General features: G+C 51.8%; 7 protein-coding genes across 7 annotated transcripts; 4 read left to right on the top strand and 3 right to left on the bottom strand.

Moving 5' to 3' along the window:
• Window positions 1–202: 202 nt before the first annotated feature.
• Window positions 203–1,505, top strand: MIND_00956100 (Velvet domain-containing protein; the record flags this gene model as incomplete). The annotated part of the gene is made up of 7 exons (XM_037366177.1): window positions 203–534; window positions 598–638; window positions 693–765; window positions 836–1,076; window positions 1,118–1,155; window positions 1,209–1,347; window positions 1,395–1,505. The coding sequence occupies 7 exons, from the start codon at window positions 203–205 to the stop codon at window positions 1,503–1,505; spliced, it is 975 nt and encodes a 324-aa protein (XP_037217589.1).
• A 176-nt stretch (window positions 1,506–1,681) lies between these two features.
• Window positions 1,682–2,401, bottom strand: MIND_00956000 (uncharacterized protein; the record flags this gene model as incomplete). The annotated part of the gene is made up of 3 exons (XM_037366176.1): window positions 1,682–1,855; window positions 1,907–2,139; window positions 2,191–2,401. 3 exons carry the CDS (start codon window positions 2,399–2,401, stop codon window positions 1,682–1,684), a joined length of 618 nt encoding a protein of 205 aa, XP_037217588.1.
• Window positions 2,402–3,185: 784 nt separating this feature from the next.
• MIND_00955900 (Glycoside hydrolase family 35 protein) lies at window positions 3,186–7,204 on the bottom strand (the record flags this gene model as incomplete). The annotated part of the gene is made up of 21 exons (XM_037366175.1): window positions 3,186–3,333; window positions 3,387–3,440; window positions 3,488–3,554; window positions 3,603–3,826; window positions 3,875–4,108; window positions 4,162–4,216; window positions 4,265–4,347; window positions 4,397–5,272; window positions 5,318–5,532; window positions 5,582–5,615; window positions 5,664–5,693; window positions 5,743–5,865; window positions 5,918–5,971; window positions 6,022–6,095; window positions 6,145–6,183; window positions 6,228–6,240; window positions 6,290–6,413; window positions 6,461–6,472; window positions 6,522–6,680; window positions 6,729–6,964; window positions 7,017–7,204. 21 exons carry the CDS (start codon window positions 7,202–7,204, stop codon window positions 3,186–3,188), a joined length of 3,042 nt encoding a protein of 1,013 aa, XP_037217587.1.
• Window positions 7,205–8,277: 1,073 nt separating this feature from the next.
• Window positions 8,278–9,820, top strand: MIND_00955800 (uncharacterized protein; the record flags this gene model as incomplete). Its single annotated transcript, XM_037366174.1, has 2 exons — window positions 8,278–8,614; window positions 8,664–9,820. 2 exons carry the CDS (start codon window positions 8,278–8,280, stop codon window positions 9,818–9,820), a joined length of 1,494 nt encoding a protein of 497 aa, XP_037217586.1.
• A 1,581-nt stretch (window positions 9,821–11,401) lies between these two features.
• Window positions 11,402–12,143, bottom strand: MIND_00955700 (uncharacterized protein; the record flags this gene model as incomplete). Its single annotated transcript, XM_037366173.1, has 3 exons — window positions 11,402–11,589; window positions 11,641–11,782; window positions 12,120–12,143. 3 exons carry the CDS (start codon window positions 12,141–12,143, stop codon window positions 11,402–11,404), a joined length of 354 nt encoding a protein of 117 aa, XP_037217585.1.
• A 2,499-nt stretch (window positions 12,144–14,642) lies between these two features.
• On the top strand, window positions 14,643–17,382 carry MIND_00955600 (uncharacterized protein; the record flags this gene model as incomplete). Its single annotated transcript, XM_037366172.1, has 3 exons — window positions 14,643–14,955; window positions 15,009–16,316; window positions 16,364–17,382. The coding sequence occupies 3 exons, from the start codon at window positions 14,643–14,645 to the stop codon at window positions 17,380–17,382; spliced, it is 2,640 nt and encodes an 879-aa protein (XP_037217584.1).
• Window positions 17,383–17,421: 39 nt separating this feature from the next.
• On the top strand, window positions 17,422–18,153 carry MIND_00955500 (uncharacterized protein; the record flags this gene model as incomplete). The annotated part of the gene is made up of 2 exons (XM_037366171.1): window positions 17,422–17,716; window positions 17,765–18,153. The coding sequence occupies 2 exons, from the start codon at window positions 17,422–17,424 to the stop codon at window positions 18,151–18,153; spliced, it is 684 nt and encodes a 227-aa protein (XP_037217583.1).
• Between the last annotated feature and the right edge of the window lie 22 nt (window positions 18,154–18,175).

The raw sequence follows: 18,175 nt of genomic DNA, 5'->3' as shown, positions 1-18,175 counted from the left end.
CGGAACTTTTTTTGCGGCACATCATCTCTTGCCTGCCTCGCGGACGGTGGGCAGTCCCAATTTCAGTGAATCGTCAGAGCGATCGCCGCCGAAATCCCAAAACTCGCACCCCACAACATGGACTCTTTGTTTTGTTGTGCTGATAAGACTTCTTTCAAGTTGTGCTGTGATTCAGAGGTAACGTAGCATCGCAAGCGAGCGAATGTACTCTGACCCTTGGTCCATGTCGTCGTTGGAGGAGGCAGCCGCTTCTCCGCAGAGTGTCGCTGGCCCGTCATACTCTCAGCCGACGGGGAACATGCGGGCCGCTTCGCTGAGTTGGGCTGGAGATTCGGCTGGCCACCATCAATCCCAGGCTTTTCTCCCTAATCTCAATGCACTTCCGCCCGACAGTGGCGATTCTGAGCCCCCAGCAGTTGACGAGGCCACCACCGACTTCGTTGGCGCAGCAGTTCACTTTACGGAGGGAAGGTTCGCGGGAGAAACTATTTATGCAGAGCTGGAGGAGATCCAAAGGCCTGAGTACGGTCGGAGGTAAGCGATACGAGTTTTCTTGACATTTTTTGCCGTTTGCTCAGCGCCGGTGTGGGTTGGCAGGTTCGGGGCGGTCGACAGACGGGTTTTGGACGATCCTCCTGGTACGTGGAATCTGGGATAGTTTTTATCAGACAAACTAACCTGAGCATACCCAGTGGTCGAGCTACGCCTTTATCAAGTCAGCATGGACGGGGAAGAGCCGCAGTATACTGAAATCGACAACTACGAGTTGAGTTGCCACTGGATTCACCTTATGAAGAAGATGAATGTACTTACTGCCCGTCTTGTTTGTCCCCAGGACTGTCGCTCTAGCTGGAATGTTATGCATGGTTGATCTCTTTGAAGTCCCAAGCACATCACCATCACCGACTTCAGGCTCTGGCTCTACCCCACAAGCAGCGCCGCTGACCTACATAGAGGGTAGACCTATCACTGAGAGTTCAAAGCGCACGACTTCATTATTTGGCGCAACATTCGTCGAGGCATATCTGGTGCAAGTGCCTGGGGAGGAGAGCAAAAGGCTTCTGTTCACCTTCAGTGTGAGTGTGTGATCGCGTTGTTATCCAGCTAAATTTTCGAGGACCTCGCTGTACGGTCAGAGGGGCAATTTGTGCTTAGGTGGCCCCTCGTTTAGCACTACTGCGCCGCTTTTGTTGAGTGCCCTTTGCCAGATATCGCTTTTTCGACCTTCTCGCGCGACCCACCGGTCATGCACATCCAACAGTACTGGCAGAGTGCTTCGGTGGCGTGTTCACGGTGTATTCGACGAAAAGTGCGCCGGCACTCAAAGAATCGACCGAGCTCACAAAGGTGGCTGTCTGGGAAGTTACTCGCTAATCACACTCACCTGCAAGCAGTCTTTGGCCCGACATAACATCCCCGTTAATATCCGCAAGAAGCAGCGGGCGCCACGACGGAAAGTGCAGTCTATGAGCCCTTCTCTCAGTCCGGGTGGCGGGACAAGTTAACGCCGGATGGCTTATGTGATGTGTAATCCCAACTTTTTTGGGTTCAACTACAACAAGTCTACTAATACAATACTTATTATTATCTTGTGGAACTGCGTCACCAATCGTGTCCGTAATCATAAGTACATCCTCCTTCCGTACGAATAAGGCGAATGGGTATCGTGAGAAATCGTTACTTAATATGTGCCGGTAGCGGCCCGGGTCCGCCGTGTACGACGACGGCCGGTGATGCAGGCAAAGCATGTTGCGATGGATGCAAAGAAGAGCGTTATGGCTGCCGCGAGGACCATCCAGATCGCGTTGCCAAAGGTTGCGCTACCGCCGTTCCGGTCAACGTGGTGCTTCACAGTCTGAAAGAAGTAGGTAAGTCACGGCAAACATCATGGAAGGAAGCCACGAACCCCGAAGAGGGTGAAGTCAATGATCATGACGGCGGTAGCGATGAGAAAGGCGAGGAAGGCAACGGCTGATGCAAAGAGGAAGCCGATACGGTGCGAGCCAAGGGCAAGGAGGAGTGCAATGCCAGAAACACCGGCGGCTATTTGGTGGAGAATCAAAGCCTGTGTGAGGCCATGGAGGGTTGCTGCTTGAGCGCTATTGAAAGCGTCAATGCCGATCGCGGAAATTTCATTAGCTAAAACCCGTCAGGACATTTTTTTTTCTATGAAAAGCAGATTCAGCCCACCGATCCGGTATCCTACTCCAGTAGGTGTGCAAGAGTTGCCGTCGGGACTCATTATGCAGAAGCCAAGGGAGCCAAAACGGACAGACGACCCGTTATTAAGAGGCACATGGAGGAAGTCTATTTTGGCCACGGTGGGTGCGGAGATGCTCGCTACAATGAGAAGAGCGAAGGCAGCAAAGATGAGGAAGGTCCCGACATGGAGGGCAAACATTATTGAGCGGAGGGTGGAGTGGAGTGGTAGGCCTTGAGCGTGGCTAGCGCCACTTTATAGGTTTGTCGGCAGACCTGAAAACTGCGGCGTCATTGTGGGGCTGTGACGCACTGTTGCATCAATTGACGTCGTTTTATCGTCCCAAGGCCAGAAAAGGAAATTTTGGAGCAGTGACGTCATGTATAGTTTTCAATGGCGTTCTTTTTTTGAGGGCAGCTCTAACGCTCGTATACTGTGTCGCGGGAGGTGCACTCTTGCCTTTGCTTTCTATAGAATTGCGCAGTCGATAATGCATAGCCCAAGGGCACAGCATTATCCATTAGCTCCAGAGTTCCTGATTATTTTTGGTATGGCGTACATGCGGCATGTGCCCACTCCAGTAACCGTTCCGGTGATACTTCAAATGCGGTCAGTTTTTCCCGCGCCTTCGAATCCGGAAGAAAAGCCACGCGAGAGCCTGTCTGTATTTAGCCCAGTTTCTCCGCTAGAGTATTTGAGAGCTGGAGGAAGTTGTGTATTTATCAGTCTGCGTGCACGCCTCCAACTCCAAATCGATTCCCCATTCGAGTGTGGTAAGAGGATATCCTTATAACAAGCCATTGCTCAGCTTGTAGATTGGACCGGACGATTGAGCTCAGGTGAGTTGGTCGTGGCATCGACGTGCTTGTCACTCTGTGACGTTTTGATGCATACGGGTGGTGAATCCCAAACAAACAAACAACAATTCATAAAAGACAAAAAAAAAACACATTTATCCAGGTTACACATATTTCATTTCACATTTTTAATTCCCATCGCGGCCCTCAGGCGTCCACGGCGGGTTCGTCGTTTTGATGTTGGGCACTCCACCATCGAGAACAGCGTCGATCTCGATTTGCAGCTTGGGTGAGACGGCGAACTTGTCCATTGACCACAAGGCGACGGCGATGGTGCTGGAGAATGAAATGTTAGCCAGCTCTCTTTGCTTTGCTGGATAAAGACGTACTTCTCGCCGTGGTAGTCGAGAATACCTTGATGAACGGGGAACTTCAATTGAGGCCTGCAAAGTGTAAGCTTCTGGACCGTCGTATTTTCTTTTCCGCTTACCCAAGATTCGCAACACGTTTAGCCATGTGCCAGCCGTTGATGAACACAAACGCACGATACGTCTGGCCTGCCGATAAGTGTCAGCTACAATACGGTAATCTCGATAAAAGCAAACCTTCGCCCTCGCGGAAGTTGAAAGAAAGCAGCGCATCGATGCCTTCGGGGATGTCGAGTTTGAACTTGGTAACGAAGAAGCCAACGCCGGCGGTCCCGCTCGGCAAACCAGCGGAGAGCTCGCGGGACTCCCAGGACGAAGTGTCAAAGCCAGGTAGATGCCATCCTCGGCGTTCACCGTAGAGACCGCCCTCGTTCATAACACCTCGGGCCTTGTCCAAGAATCTGGTGGCGGCGTTAGCGTTTGACATCGCAACGATAGCTGTGACCCACCCTTTGTACCCACCAACCTTTCCGCGCACTTTCCAGTCGCCAAAAGTGCCCACATCAAGGTTGAAGCCGCGGACGCCACGAGCAACTTTGAAGTTGTCCGGATCGTTGCTGGCCTCATCGTGTCCCATGTTATCCAAAACGATGGTGATGACGTTGTCACCGTCGCGCACAGACCCGGCAGGGAATCCGACGTGGAATTCGGCTTCTTGGATATTGTGGCGATGGTTGCTGGAGCTGCGGACCGATATTAGATGTCGAGGGTACGAATATGAAACAGCAGCACGCACTTTCCCCATGAGGTGTCGAGGAAAACGTTGTTGAGCCACACGCTAGCAGCATAGCCTTGAAACGGTCAATGGCATTCTAGTCGTCGTGTAAGAGGTAGCGCACCTTCACCGCCGTTAAGCGACAGGTTCATCGCAGTCTGGCCCTGACCCTTGAAGTGTCCGCGCCAAAGCACAGTATTCTCGCAGCTATCCACGGGTTGAGTATGAGAAAAAGAACCGAGACAATAGGACGTACAATCCGTAATCGCAGTGGTAGAGAATGCGGCCATCTCCATAGTATGGCTTGCGGGGGACGTTGGTTGTTCTGTGGTCACCGACAATCCAGTCCGAGTCATCATAGTCGAGGGCAATTTCGGGTAACGAGTCCTTGTACTTCCAGCCAGTCAAGGCCGGTACTGTGACTTGCTTGATTGCATCACGAGGGGTAAGCGTCCCAGTAAATGCGCCAGCGGTGGAGCTGACACCACGGGTGACCTGGACGCTTGCACCGTTCCAGGTGACAGAGCGAACATTAGGTGGGGCAATGACAGTGAGCGGCACAGTTGCGTTGAGATCTCCCTTCAACGCGAGCGTAGAGCCAGAAATGGAGGCGTGGCGGACGAGGTAGGGCCCACCAACGAGGACCGTGCTATTGCTTCCGGTGGCCCAGTATGTGGCGAAGTCACCAGTGCCGGGAATGACGGGGGAGAAGAACGTGATCGCCGTCTGGCGGTCACCAAAGAGGATGAGTTGTGTAGTTGAGTCGTAAACCGTATGAAGACCCGTGATCCCCGCTTGGAAAGCAAAGATCGTCGACCCACCGTCACTCTGGGTGGAGCTGACGAGCGAGGAATTGGTGAGGTGCTCCCTGCTGGCCCGTCCGGTCAACTTAAGGCGGACTTCATGCGCTTGCGTCGAGCCACCATACAAGAAGAGGATGTCACGGTTGCCAATCCTGCCGCCGAAGAAGATCTCAGCAGTGGTATAGTCAATCCTCGATTGACCGAATGAAGAGCCGGCAACGACGAGTTTCGATTCGCGACCAGTAAGCGTGACAGCAGGTACAACCAGCGGCACTTGGATGTTAGCGGAAATGGGTGTCGTGATATTGAGTTTGAACGTTGCAACCGCGCTATAATCAGTCAGTAGGTGAGGGCAAAATTTTGGTAAGGCTTACTTGGAAGTGGTATCGCGTTGGCGCATGATGTAGAATGCGGCCTTGTTGTCTGGGTTCTGGAGGAACGTCCCGAACACGGCCGAGTTGGATGTGCTGAATCCGGTTGTACTGTCTGAGATCCAGTTGGTCTTGTAGAAGTCGGGCGAGCTGCGGATGAATAAGCCCTGGAGCTTCAGCTCATCGAATTTGGAGGTGAGAGCCCGATTCTCGCTGATCTAAAGACATCATAAGAACCAGAAACTATAACGGGGTTAAGATACGCACAGACGCGCCATAGTCATAACTTGTGTAAGATCCACTAGAGGTTTCGTTCAGTGTCGAATCAATGCATCAGTTATAGACCCACGGGAAGGGAAGTGCTCCCCAAGATGTTCCTCTATGGTTCAAGTGAGCAATTACAATTTGAGTTATGAGACGCCGCTTACCCATAGCCCATGTAGTAGGAGATCAGCTTTCCGTTGCTCGCCCATGCATTCTTGTTGAACAACGATTGCAAGCCTGGGCCTGTAAGTTGGTTGCATAACGCGTAACCGGGGGAGCCAGGGCCCCTGACCAATTGATCAGTAATCAGTTCTAGCGATCAACTGCGATAAGATGTACCATCCGTCGAAGCTTCCTGCCTGGAATTCGGGGAAGAACCATGCTTGCGAAGGGCTACACACGGGTCAGGAAAGCGTTAAACGAGGGACTTGTCCGGGGCATACTTGACTTCTTGATGGTAACGGTGATAGTAATCCGGCACTTGCGGCCAGTTGTTGGGGTCGGAGCAGTCGGCGCCCTGGATAGAGGTGTTACTTATCAGCAGTGGATATAGAAAGAGGTCTTACCACGAAGTACGAGTCGAGTCCATAAAGATCCACAGCTCCCTACGAGGATTGTTGGGGGGACAACATGGTGTTAGACCACTTACGGTGCCGTTGATGCTAGGGAGGTTATTAGACTATATGCGTGTAGAATAACGACGGTACACACAAGTTCCTTCCCGGGCCCGCATCGTTGTACGTCAAAGGGACCACAATCGATGAATTGTGGTACACGGCGATGAGCTGTTCGAAATAGCGAGCATGCGAATCGGGGTTCTGAGAGTATTCATTGTCTGGGGCAATGTTGGACGAATATACGGTAAGCACATGTGGAACGAACCAATTTGTACCGCTGTACAGCCATATTCAATGCCAATTGCACTTCAACAGGACAAACGCACCAATAACGGGACCTCCATGGTTGATTTGATTGGGGGCCGTCTCACGAATGATCCCCTGAATATAATCTTGCCATGCAGCTTGCCAGTCTGCCGCTCCAGTCCTAAGATTTCCAGCAACTTCTGTGGTAGCCCAATGCGCGATACCGCCAGCGGTGGTTTCTGTTGTGTGTGAGGATCAACGATCATGTGACTTGCGATCAAACATACCTGCGTTAATGTAGGGACCAGGTCGCAAGATGAGCCAAAGACCGGCCGCCTTCGCGGCATCGAAGAGCGGTTGAAGGGCGCGATAGCCGCCAAAGTCAACGACGCCACGGGAAGGATTGACTACACCCATGTGGATGTAAACAGAAACCATGTTCAACCCAGCTGCCTTGAATTTCTCCAGGATATCCGGCCATAAAGACGGCACTGGAAGCCGGAAGGTGTGCATTTCCGCGCCACTACGCAGCCATCCGTGTGAGTGCATCATTAAATTGAGAGCTCGACGCGTACTGCAGGAAGAGGCGTTGCCCATGGATGAACAGAGTGAAGTTGTCGAATTGAACTTCAGGAGTCCGCGAGACAAACGGTTGCGGCAGGTCGGCTCTGTCGGAGAGCGGGGGGGCGGACGATGAAATGACAGCAGGGAAGAGTCCTGCTAGGAGGGCGAGAGCCCCCAGTCTCTTACCAGCGAAAAGCATCGGAGCGGAGACGCGTACTCAGAACTGGAGATGTGCTTCATATTTAAGAGTCAAATGGTGACGTCACGGCGGTCGAGGAAATTGAAGAGGACGATGCCTTGGGAGCGAAAGTGAGACGCCGGGGAGTCCGTGCGACGACCCGCATTATGTGCAGCAAAGCATGTGATGTCGAAAGAACCTCCTGGGGGTCACGGGTGTCGAGGAGTAGACCCACCCGCACATGGGTCGGCGGCTGGCCGCATCACAAACGCTTCTGCTCATCTTGCGCCAGAATTGATTCCATGGCTAGGCGCGAGCCTGCATCAGCTATCCACAATAGCAATGTTGATGTTGTTGACTGAAGGGGGGTTCGTATGTCGAGAAGCGCATCGCTCGAAGATGTTTGCGACGTCCTTCCCGTGTGAATGGTAATAGAAAATGACTGTGTCGGACGAACAGACTGTGACGTTGGCCCGATTTGCAGAGGAAGCAGCACCGTCTCATGATGTAAGAAGGCAGGTGGCTGCAGGTGGACACTGGGTCTTGTGTTGGTCCTCGAGTAGTCGATGGTGAAGATCTTAACGCCGGGTCCAATCCAACGGTAAAGACGGGTATGTCTATGGGGGATTTCTTCGAAAAGATGCTGCTCTTAGTGTGCTCGTGGTTGTTGAAATGTCAGAGCCGAAGGAAGCAGGCCGCGGCGAATGGTTTCTAAATGGTCTCGGTGTTGGATAGACGGTTGACTCGGAAAACCTCAAAAAAGTTGTTGCAAATTCCGGTCTGCGAGTGCGACAGGCTTAATGAAGGATGTAGAGGCTAGAGACATATCAGTGGTATCAATGGTCTCTCGGCCCTGAGAGCCAGAATCCCGAGAACGCCAGCCAAGAGCAGGAAAGAGTGTTTGAAGAGTTTTGATTGCACGTGACATCTTTCGGAAATGGCCACCACGATGTTTAAGCTCGAGCTCTGAGCGCCACGTTAGCGCCTTAAGCAGGAGTCAGCAATGCGGGACCGTCGACGATAGACGCCCAACGTACTTATAACTAAAAGCTGTAGCCTGATGGCTTCACACCCACACCCGCTCCACCCTGGCAATGTCCTACTCTGGTGTATTTGGCCTCGGTTACTACCCAGCATATCGCTTCGTCTCTCTTCCTCTCCTCAATGTCCAGGCCGAGGCATCCATTAAAGAGCTTGCTGCCCAAGTAAAGCTCACTCAAACCTACGCCAATGACGCAAACGTGCCTATCGAGGCGTCATACACCTTCCCCATTCCCTCTCGAGCAGCAGTATGCAGCTTTGTTATGATCAAACAAGATGGAACTCGGGTTGTTGGAATTGTAAAGGAGAAGCAAGAGGCTCGGGAGACTTACCAAACTGCCGTCGCAGCTGGCCATCAGGCGTCACTCTTGGAGCAGCAGACTCCGGATGGTATGTCAAACTCAGATTCTCGTCTAGTAGCCCTCTAATTCGTTTCTAGTATTTCAGGTGTCGGTCGGCAATATCGCATCAAACGAACAAGTTCAGATTGAGCTCATTTACGCGACAGAGCTTGCTGAAGACGAAGAGAGCGATTCGATTCGATTCCATCTCCCAGTCCACATCGGTGCTCGTTATGGTCATGCCCCTACTTCCCCTCACACTTTCTCCTTCCGCAACTTCTTCGTCAAGGCCAAATCCTCTCCTCCGTTCCTGACTGTCGCATTGAATGTCGAAGCTCGAGCGCCGATCGCTAAGATTGGCTCTCCTTCCCACACTGTCTCGACAGAACTGGGCCCCGATCCAAAGCTCCCCAATTTTAAGGAGTTGCCGTTCTCGAACTATGCCCGCATCTCGCTGTCGTCAGAGTCGATGCTGGACAAGGACTTCGTGCTTACGGTAAAATCAGCTGGCCTTGATGCCCCTCGTTGTGTTGCCGAGTTGCATCCCACAGACAATACTGTCGCAATGGCGCTGACTCTTGTCCCGCGCTTCAAACTCCCCGATATTTCGCGCCAAGAGTTTGTACTTCTGGTGGACCGCAGTGGTTCGATGGACGGAAAACGGATTCAGGCCGCAAAAAGAGCAATGGTCGTGATGCTTCGTTCAATCCCACACAAAGACTCGCTCTTCCAAATCATGTCATTCGGGTCTCATTGTAGCTCCCTCTGGCCACAGGGCAGCAAAACATATAATCAAGAAACCCTTGAACAGGCGACGAAACATGTTGACTCGATGAATGCGGACTTTGGGGGAACGGAAATCCGGAACGCGTTGGCGCAGTGTTTCCGCGATCGCAAAAAGGACCGCCCGTTGAGCGTTCTGATGTTGACAGACGGCGAAGCTTGGGATTTGGACGGAGTGTTGGCTGAGTGTAAAAGCGCTGTCGAAGGCGCACCGAAAAATGCATATATTCGTCTTTCCGTTCTTGGCATCGGCAACTCGGTTTCAACTGCTATGTGTGAGGGTATTGCGCGGATTGGAAACGGGACGTGCATGATCGTGGGTGAAAATGAGACAAACTTTACGGGCAAAATATCCCGAATGCTCAAAGCGGCCAAATCGCCACCTATCTCGGATATCATTGTTGATTGGGGACAATCAACTTCAACAAATTTCACGTCGTCCTCCGCTGATGACGATTTTGAGGAGTTTTGAGGTCATTGAAGCAATACCAGCAAGAGCGAAGGGAAAGGCCAAGCTCAACATTTTTGACAATACCATTGAAGATCTCATGGATGTTAATACGCCTTTAATTCCTCCACCTCCAGCTAACGTTGTTCTTCCGCCACCATCATATCTACAACAGGCGCCGTTCAAGGTTCTGAATCTCTTCCCCACTATCCGCCTCACGGTCTATGCTATTCTACAAGGTGCGCGGTGGCCTGTCTCGTACGTGTTCATGAACTGATTGTCAATTAGATAAAGTTGTTCCCAAAACGGTCGTTCTTAGAGGCGTCTCTGGAGATGGTGCCGAAATTGAGCTGCCTGTTGATGTAGCCATCAGCCATCTCCCAAATACGCCTGGCGCGCCTCCTGCGATCCACGCCCTTGCGGCCCGGAAAATTATCCAGGACCTCGAAGACGGTCGACACAATGTTGCCCAAGCGCTGCACAACCGGGATGATCTCGACTTAGTCTCTCGAACAGTCACGGCCATGATTGTGCGGCTTGGAAAAACGTATTCGATTGTGTCTAAACACACTTCGTTTGTCGCAATCGACGAAAGCAAACTGGAATCAGAAAAGAACCGACCGATTCATGTCTCCGTTCGCCCATCAGTCGCGAACACGCAGAGCTACGGAGTAGGTAGTTCGAACCCGAAAAGATTGATATTAACTGTGTGCAGGCTCCGCCCAATATTCCTGTTGGCTTGGTAGGCTTCAGCGCACCTGTAAATATGGTTCCTCTGCGGGGAGGGGGCCGAGGGGCTGCCCCCTCCTTTGGGGATGCTCTTTTTGGCTCGTCTGGAATGTTCAACACCCCTGGACCAAGAAGGGCTGGTCGGGGTATGAGCGCGGGCTACGGTAGTCCTCCTCCGACAGCAGCATATCCTGCTCAGCAAATGCAGAGGAGGATGCCGCAACAGCAGCAACAAACCGAATTCTTGGATTTCAGCGCGCGTGGTGCCTCGCTTCATTGGGAAAACGATCAAGGCAACTATGCTACACAAGAGGAATACGGGATTCCAAGAGGGAGGGTTGCAAGCGCAAAACCCTTTGGTTCGAACATTCCACAGCTGGCCGCTTCCACTCCAGTTCTAAACCTCTCCGATCCATTGGAAGCCCTTGCCCGTTCACAGTCGTTCGATGGCCGTTTCTCGCTGGATGTCCTCAAAATCATCCAGCTCGCTTGTTCAGTTGACGCTTTACGGGCAAAACTACCTTCAGGAGTGAGCGACGGAGTTATGGCAACGGTGGTGACTATGGCGTTCCTTTCCAGCAAGCTCAGCAAAGAACGCGATTCTTGGGAGGGAATGTATGAAAAGGCAAATGACTATTTGGAGGCTAGCTTACCGAGTGGGCAAGTTGAGATACTCGTTTCACTGGTCTCCAACCTGCTTGTGTAAACTGACTGAATACAACATGAAGCAGCTATATTTTCACAGACGACTTGAGACTGTACGGTACAGTGAAATACTAAGTCTTCGTATGTATTTACAAGGTTTAAGCACACATCAGCGCAGGGAAAAAAGTTACGAATGGCGAATAAAGTAGGAGCAAACTTGGGGTTAAACATTTAATCGTCGTCTTCATCGTCCTCCTCGCCACTTGCAGCCGCAGATTTCTTGCCACTGCCACCGCCCTCATAAGCCTCTTTCTCCTGTTCCGCGCGGGTCTTGTCTTTGGCGGCTTGCTCGATGTAAGGTTGTTTCTCTTCATCATCAAGTTCTTTCCATTTGGCACCGAGCAACTTGCCGACCTCGCCTGGGCAAGAGGATGAGAAGGGGCTACACAAGATACATAAGAAGCACAAACCGAAGCTGGCGTCCGGGTTCTCGGTCTTGATACGCTCGCGCCAGTCCTGGCTGAAGAACATGTAAGCCGACAGCGCGCGCTTGGGGGCGTTGGGGTCCTTCTTGCTGCGGGAGGCCTTTTGTGGCTTCTCGGCAGCCTTGCGCTACAACGAGTGTCAACATTCAACCCAAGGTGCAAGAGACGACGAGATATGGGATGTGCTAAGCGAAAGTTGGGGCTAGGCTACGTGACGTGGCAACGGGTAGGTAGCCAAGAATGAACGGAGATAGGCCAAAAAGGATATGTGGAAGGGTGTGGAAGACGTAGTAAGTATGGGAGGCGTAGGGCGGATCGCTTGATGCGCTGTTCGCTCGCCATCGCCAGCGTTTGTGACTGGGAGATGGTCGAGCGATATGAGGAGCAGCCTCTATCTGAGACTGGGCGCTCGGGGAGGCAGAAAAGAGCGAAAAGTGATATGATGAAATATATATGCAACCCACCTTCGGTTTGGCTTCCTTGGGCATATCTAGAGAGAAAACGCGTGGATTAGACTCGTTGTCGACGACCAGAAGTGGTTTTGGGACTGGGGGTGCAATGTGGAAGGGAGAGGAAGCGGAGGGTATATGCCCTCTTGACGCGTCGCACGCGTCAAACAAACAACGCGCCGGGGTCATTGTACAACGTCGCCAACGACGACGAGGGCCCATATTGGCCAGATTCGGTGGCAGGGAGTCATAGAAGAGGTCAACCAACTCACTGGATAAGAAAAGTCGATGTAAGGAACGAGTTGAGATTTGTTGACGATTTGGCGGGCGGTGGGCCTATACACCTCAGTCGCTGCGACGGGAGGCTGAAGTCGAGTTGGCTGGAGCGTGACGTGACATCAGTGACCATCTTTTGATTTGTTTATCAAACCTCAAACAAACAACAAGACAATTTTTTGTCATTGACACTGGCAATGCGCCAAGCTGACACTGGTTTTCAGTGGCCTGAATCGTAAACAATTTTTTCTTGGACTACTTTCACAGTAGCTTTATGATAATATCTTCTCTATGACCGACTGGAAGAACGCAATCAAATGCTCTTTTCAGGGGCACAACAATGGGCCGCTATTGTGTCTGCCAATCCAGTCCAAAATCAGTCCACGCCCATCCCCAGAAATCCTTCCGAACTCGAATGTCCCATCTTGTCCTTTGTTTCAACGTGTTGAGTGCTATTGCGACATGTTCATCCCAGCAATGTAGATGGTTCACATATTGGAACGTCTGCAGGCGATGGCAGGGAGTACATTCACTCTCTGGAGGATTGAACCGCGCTCGCAGCATGTTGAGAAACGCCTCCCATTTGCAATCGCCATCCCAAAAACTGGAGCTGGAGACTATCAGCAGCTCTAAATGAGGCACAAGAGGTTCCCAAAGGCTGCTTGGGGTCAGGCATTCAAGGGTTTCTTGTGTGAGGAAGTTTGGCCCAGTAAGCGACAGCCTCCTTAGGTTCGGGAACGATGCGAGGGCTTGCTCTGTTTCGCCACGACGAAACCCTACCTTTGTGAAACTCACAGACAAATCTCGGAGGAGCGGCGATCCGAAAGGAAGACAGTGACTCAGTCGGCGTATCTGATGACCTTGGATCGCATACTCTTCAAGGAGCGGCATATCGAAAGTGGTGGGGAACATGATACTCTCAAAGGGGGATGTGCCACGCCAATGAAACTGAAAACAGGCCACCCGTAGGTTTGGAAGCACAACCCGATCCAGATGAGTCCAGGTCATGATGGAGGACTTTGACTCCACATGTAACACGACAAGGTTCGTCAACTGCTGGTAAATGGTGGATCGTTGGTTGTCCATATAGCTGCAATGCAGCTCACAGAACTTTTCCAGCTGCGACCAAACCACTGGCATCTTGCTATTTTCGTAAAAGTTGGCTCTTGCAACAGTGAATTGGGTGATATGTGGCACCTCCGATTTAGAACTTGAAGGGGAAGACAGAACGGAGAGAATGGGCAGTTCTACGACGTCATTAGAATAGAAACTGCTGCCAAAGTCATTGTCGATAACGAGTCTGCGTAGTCGCGGGAGAGGTTTCTGGAGATTCTGCAAGCGGCGGCGGACGTCTGATGATGGATCAACAATCATCAGCTCTTCCCAGCGGTCAGTGTATTGGAGAAGCACAACTCTAGCAAAGGCAGTCCATTGGTTTTCGATCTCGTCCATAGCCGGATGGAGAGACCCTGATTGTTTGAGCGCCAGATGCACTCCTTGAGAGGCTCCAGTGCGGATTCAATCTCGAATCCCTCTGCCATTTCCAGCATCTCCTCCTCAGAGAAGGCACGAAATTCACTATCATCTTCGTCAGGCAATGGCCAGTCTTGGCGTGGGCCCCAGCCTGAGTTTGGTTGAGTATCACCAACATCGATGACACACCACAATTGTCCTAGGTTGCACGCAATCTCGCGCCACGAACGGCAGACAAGAGCGAGTTTCCAGGGCATTTCAACCCGGCTCCATCTTTGTTCTGCGGTGGGGGGTAAAGAGGGTCTGAAGTAGAGAAATATCTCTCCTAGAAGTTCAGGCGGAAGTCGGTGGATGGGAGAAAGGACGCTTTTGAGTTGGTCTAATTCGGTAACGAGTTTCGTGTGCCGAGCTTGAAGGGTCCACAGAGCAACGTTAAGGTTGTACATGGCGCTCTCTAGCTCAGTTATTTCAACCCACTTGTTGTGAATAGCCTGGTGAACTTGCGATCTTTCATGCCCTTCGTCAAGTTCGATGTCAGGAAGTCCTAGTAGTTGGTTTGAAGAGATCTCCATTGGTGCCTTGCAAGATGTGCAAGAACAAGGACGATTTAATTTGAGTGTAGTGGCTCAACAGCAAGTGCCGTTGACAGTCGTCACACCATTGAATCTGAGGTGACTCAAACTCGGACCGTCATCTCTTCAACCGACGACAATTCCCGCACGAACATATACATAACATGAATCCAGGCCGCAGCACTTCTCGAAGCAACCTATTGGATCCATTCTGCACATGTGGGGTCTTTACTCAGACCAACTCTCCGCCGTTCCACTCATCCATGTGCGAGTGGATGCCTCTATTAAAGAACTTGCAGCCCAAGTGAAGCTTACCCAGACGTATGTCAACGAATTTGCATGGCCCATTGAGGCGGCCTACGCTTTTCCGATACCGGATCGAGCCGCTGTTTGTGCCTTTGCACTCGTCAAGCAAGACGGGTCACGGATTCCAGGGCAAGTCAAAGAGAAAGCAGAAGCAAGACAAACCTATGAGGCGGCTGTGGGTGAGGGACGTCGCACGGCCTTGTTCCAGCAAATATCTCCTGATGGTGAGTTGGCATACGCACTCAAAGGAACATGGCGTCTCATCGCCGAGCCGAAGTCTTCCAGATCGCCGTGGGCAACCTGGCACCTTACGAGCTGGTTCAAGTGGAGCTAGTTTATGCAACGGAACTCAGCGAAGATAATGAAATGGATTCCACAAGATTCCATGTGCCCATGCATATTGGAGCTCGTTATGGCGGAGAACCAGTTCCTGTCGCGACTCCATCTCAAGTTTTCCTCGAAATCTTCGTGTCCGTGGAGACCATTTCTCCTATTTCGAAGATAGGCTCACTTTCGCATAACATCAACATCGAGTTGGGACCTGACCCATCACTGACCAACGCAACTCTTACCGACAGACAATATGCCCGCGTATCCCTATCATCAGCAACTGCTCTTGAGAAAGACTTTGTCCTGGCCATCACTTCTGCTGGTCTTGACGCGCCGCGTTGCATCGCCGAATTCCATCCAACCGAACACACAACAGCTATTACATTCACCCTAGTCCCGCGCTTTAAACTCCCCGCAGATGTTTCTGCCCAGGAGTACATTTTTCTTGTAGACCGGTCGGGTTCCATGTTTGGCGCTCGGATGAATGCAGCAAAGAAGGCTCTGGTCGTGCTTCTCCGAACCCTTCCTTCTCGTAATACATCGACATATTTCCAAATTGTTTCGTTCGGCACATCGCCAACGCTGCTTTGGGACAACGGAAGCCGCCCGTATGACCAGCGTTCATTAGACGAGGCCACCATGCATGTTGATTCGATGAAGTCCAACTATGGTGGCACTGAAATCCAATACGCACTGGAAAGATGCTTTGCTCGGCGTCGAAACAACATTCCGACCAGCGTTTTTGTTCTGACAGATGGGGATTATTGGGATGTCAGTGCCTTGTTAGGCTCCTGTAGAAATGCTGTCTCCTGCGCTCCGCCACAAAGCTATTTGCGACTATTTGCCCTCGGAATCGGCAACTCAGCCTCAACTGCCGTCTGTGAGGGGATTGCGCGTGTCGGAAATGGGGCTTGTATGATGGTGGACGAGAATGAGTCGTCTGCCGCATTTGCTGGCAAGATCTCGCGGATGCTCAAGGCAGCGAGGACGCCACCGATCACCGAGGTTGAGATTGACTGGGGGACTTCGGATTCAGTGCTACGGGAAGACGAGTTTGTTGTTCTCCCAGCAGCCGAGGCAAAGGCCATCACAATGTTTGATGCTTCAGAAACTTCTTTTCTCGATTTGGGAGAGGAAACACTGCCGTTGTGTACTCCGATTGCCTTGCCGCCGGCTCCCCCAGTCCAGCAGTCGCCATTCAAAATACAGAACATCAGTCCCGGGAACCGAGTCACCGTATATGCTATTATTCAAGGTTATCCAGTTATGCTCGTCAGAAAATTTGGCTCAAAAATTCAACAGGCAAGGACATCCCAAAAACTATCAAGTTTTCGGGCAAGCATATGCTGTCCTCGACAAAAGTTGAGATAGAGCTCCCTGTCGTCCTCAGCAATCTACCGAATCTTCCAGAAGCTGCCCCCGCCATTCATGCTCTCGCTGTGAAGAAGATAGCACAAGACATGGAGGATGGCGAACTGGGAGTTGTCCGGAGTGCATCCCAGGCGAAGAACGACAACGATCTTCGGGACACGGTTAATGCTTGGATCGGTCGCCTAGGAACAAGCTACTCAATTGCCACATCTCAAACATCGTTCGTCGCTGTTGATGAAAGTGAGGTCGTGTCGAATGCGACCCACAATACTCTCCAAAACGATAGAAGCGGTAATTGGCAGGCAGCACCCAACGCATCGAATCTTTCCGACTCTTGGGCGACGAACGACTCTCTGGTGTCCGACTATGACTTTTGCATAATACCCCCCCAGCGCAAGCCAAATGATCCTGCGGCCCAAGCTCAACTTTTCTCCGACAATCCTTCTGGGAGCACGCAATTCTTGAGGCGGGCTTGTTTTTCGTGTGGGACCAGTGACCCGCCTAGTTGGCGCCGGTCGACTGTGAACCCAGGGAAGATTGTCTGCAACCGATGTGGGCTATATGAGCGAACGAAGTCACGACCTGTCTTCGCCCAAAAGACGACAGAAGCGAGAACTGAAATGGACGTTCTCGAAACGCTCGCGCGACACCAATTGTACAACGGCGGGTTTACCTCATCCGTCTTTGATGTCATACCACTTTGTGTTTCTGTGGAGGATGTCAGAATCAGGGTCACCAAGCATCTCCCAACCGTCTCAGACGCGTTGTTTGCGACTGTGATGGCGATGGCGTTTATCTTGCGGGCATCAGCGCGGTCAATGGACGGCGATATGAAAGAGATTTGTGAAGCAATATTCGATAAGGCGCGGGAGTATGTGAACGATGCATTTGGGTATTTGAATTTGGATGTAAACGAGCTGGCGATGAGCGGCGTGCCATTGGTGCAGTAACATTGCTTAGATATACTGTTTCTGTCTTCTCTCACGACGATGAACCGTGCTGTCAGAGCTGCACGCACCTTTGCGACATATACCACTGTCGCTGGGGCCGCTTCATTCGGGACCTTCCTTGCTTACACTCGCCACGCCGAATTTGTCCCATTCTCAGTTCAAGATGACCCGATTGTCGCCTCCACTGCTTACAAGAAGTTCAACGCATTCGGCAACGACGGCGCCCACGATTTATGCGTCAGACGGGTTCCGCTGGGCGAAATCAGGGAGGAGTACCTTCAAGGCGATGGGAAGCTGGTAGAGAAGTTTTGTGGCGGGATATGGGCCGAGTTCGGTGCGTGTCGTTCTCTCTCAAGATAACGAGTTGAGAGCAGACACATAGGCTACGACATCCAGCGAAAGTACTTGGAGCGGAAATATCGCGGGCCAGCGACTGCCACCGACCTCTGGGACCCGCCAGAGCTCAAGGGCTCGACTTACCCGGTGGGCACGCGAGTCACGGACCACTTTGAAGTTCTGGAACACACTGCCAGTAGTATTACTCTCAGAGCTGGCGATTCCCCGCGTATTGCTGGGCCACGGGACTCAGATGGCCTGATAGAGCTAGGCGCAAAAGTTAGACAAGACGAAGGCGTTGTCGAGTTCACCTTTAAGTCTGTGTTCTACAAAGGCGACGGGCCGGGGCAGCCGATGCCGGACTTGATCCAATGGCTGCATCGGTTGTACACCAAACTCCTGGTGGAGTCGGCACTGAAGAATGTGCGCAAGTAGTAGGGTATAAATGAGACAAGTA

Source organism: Mycena indigotica, assembly GCF_014461135.1.
Source record: "Mycena indigotica strain 171206Taipei chromosome Unknown Mind.scaff0008, whole genome shotgun sequence".
Taxonomy (NCBI): Eukaryota; Fungi; Basidiomycota; class Agaricomycetes; order Agaricales; family Mycenaceae; genus Mycena; species Mycena indigotica.
This window is presented reverse-complemented; position numbering and strand designations above follow the sequence as displayed.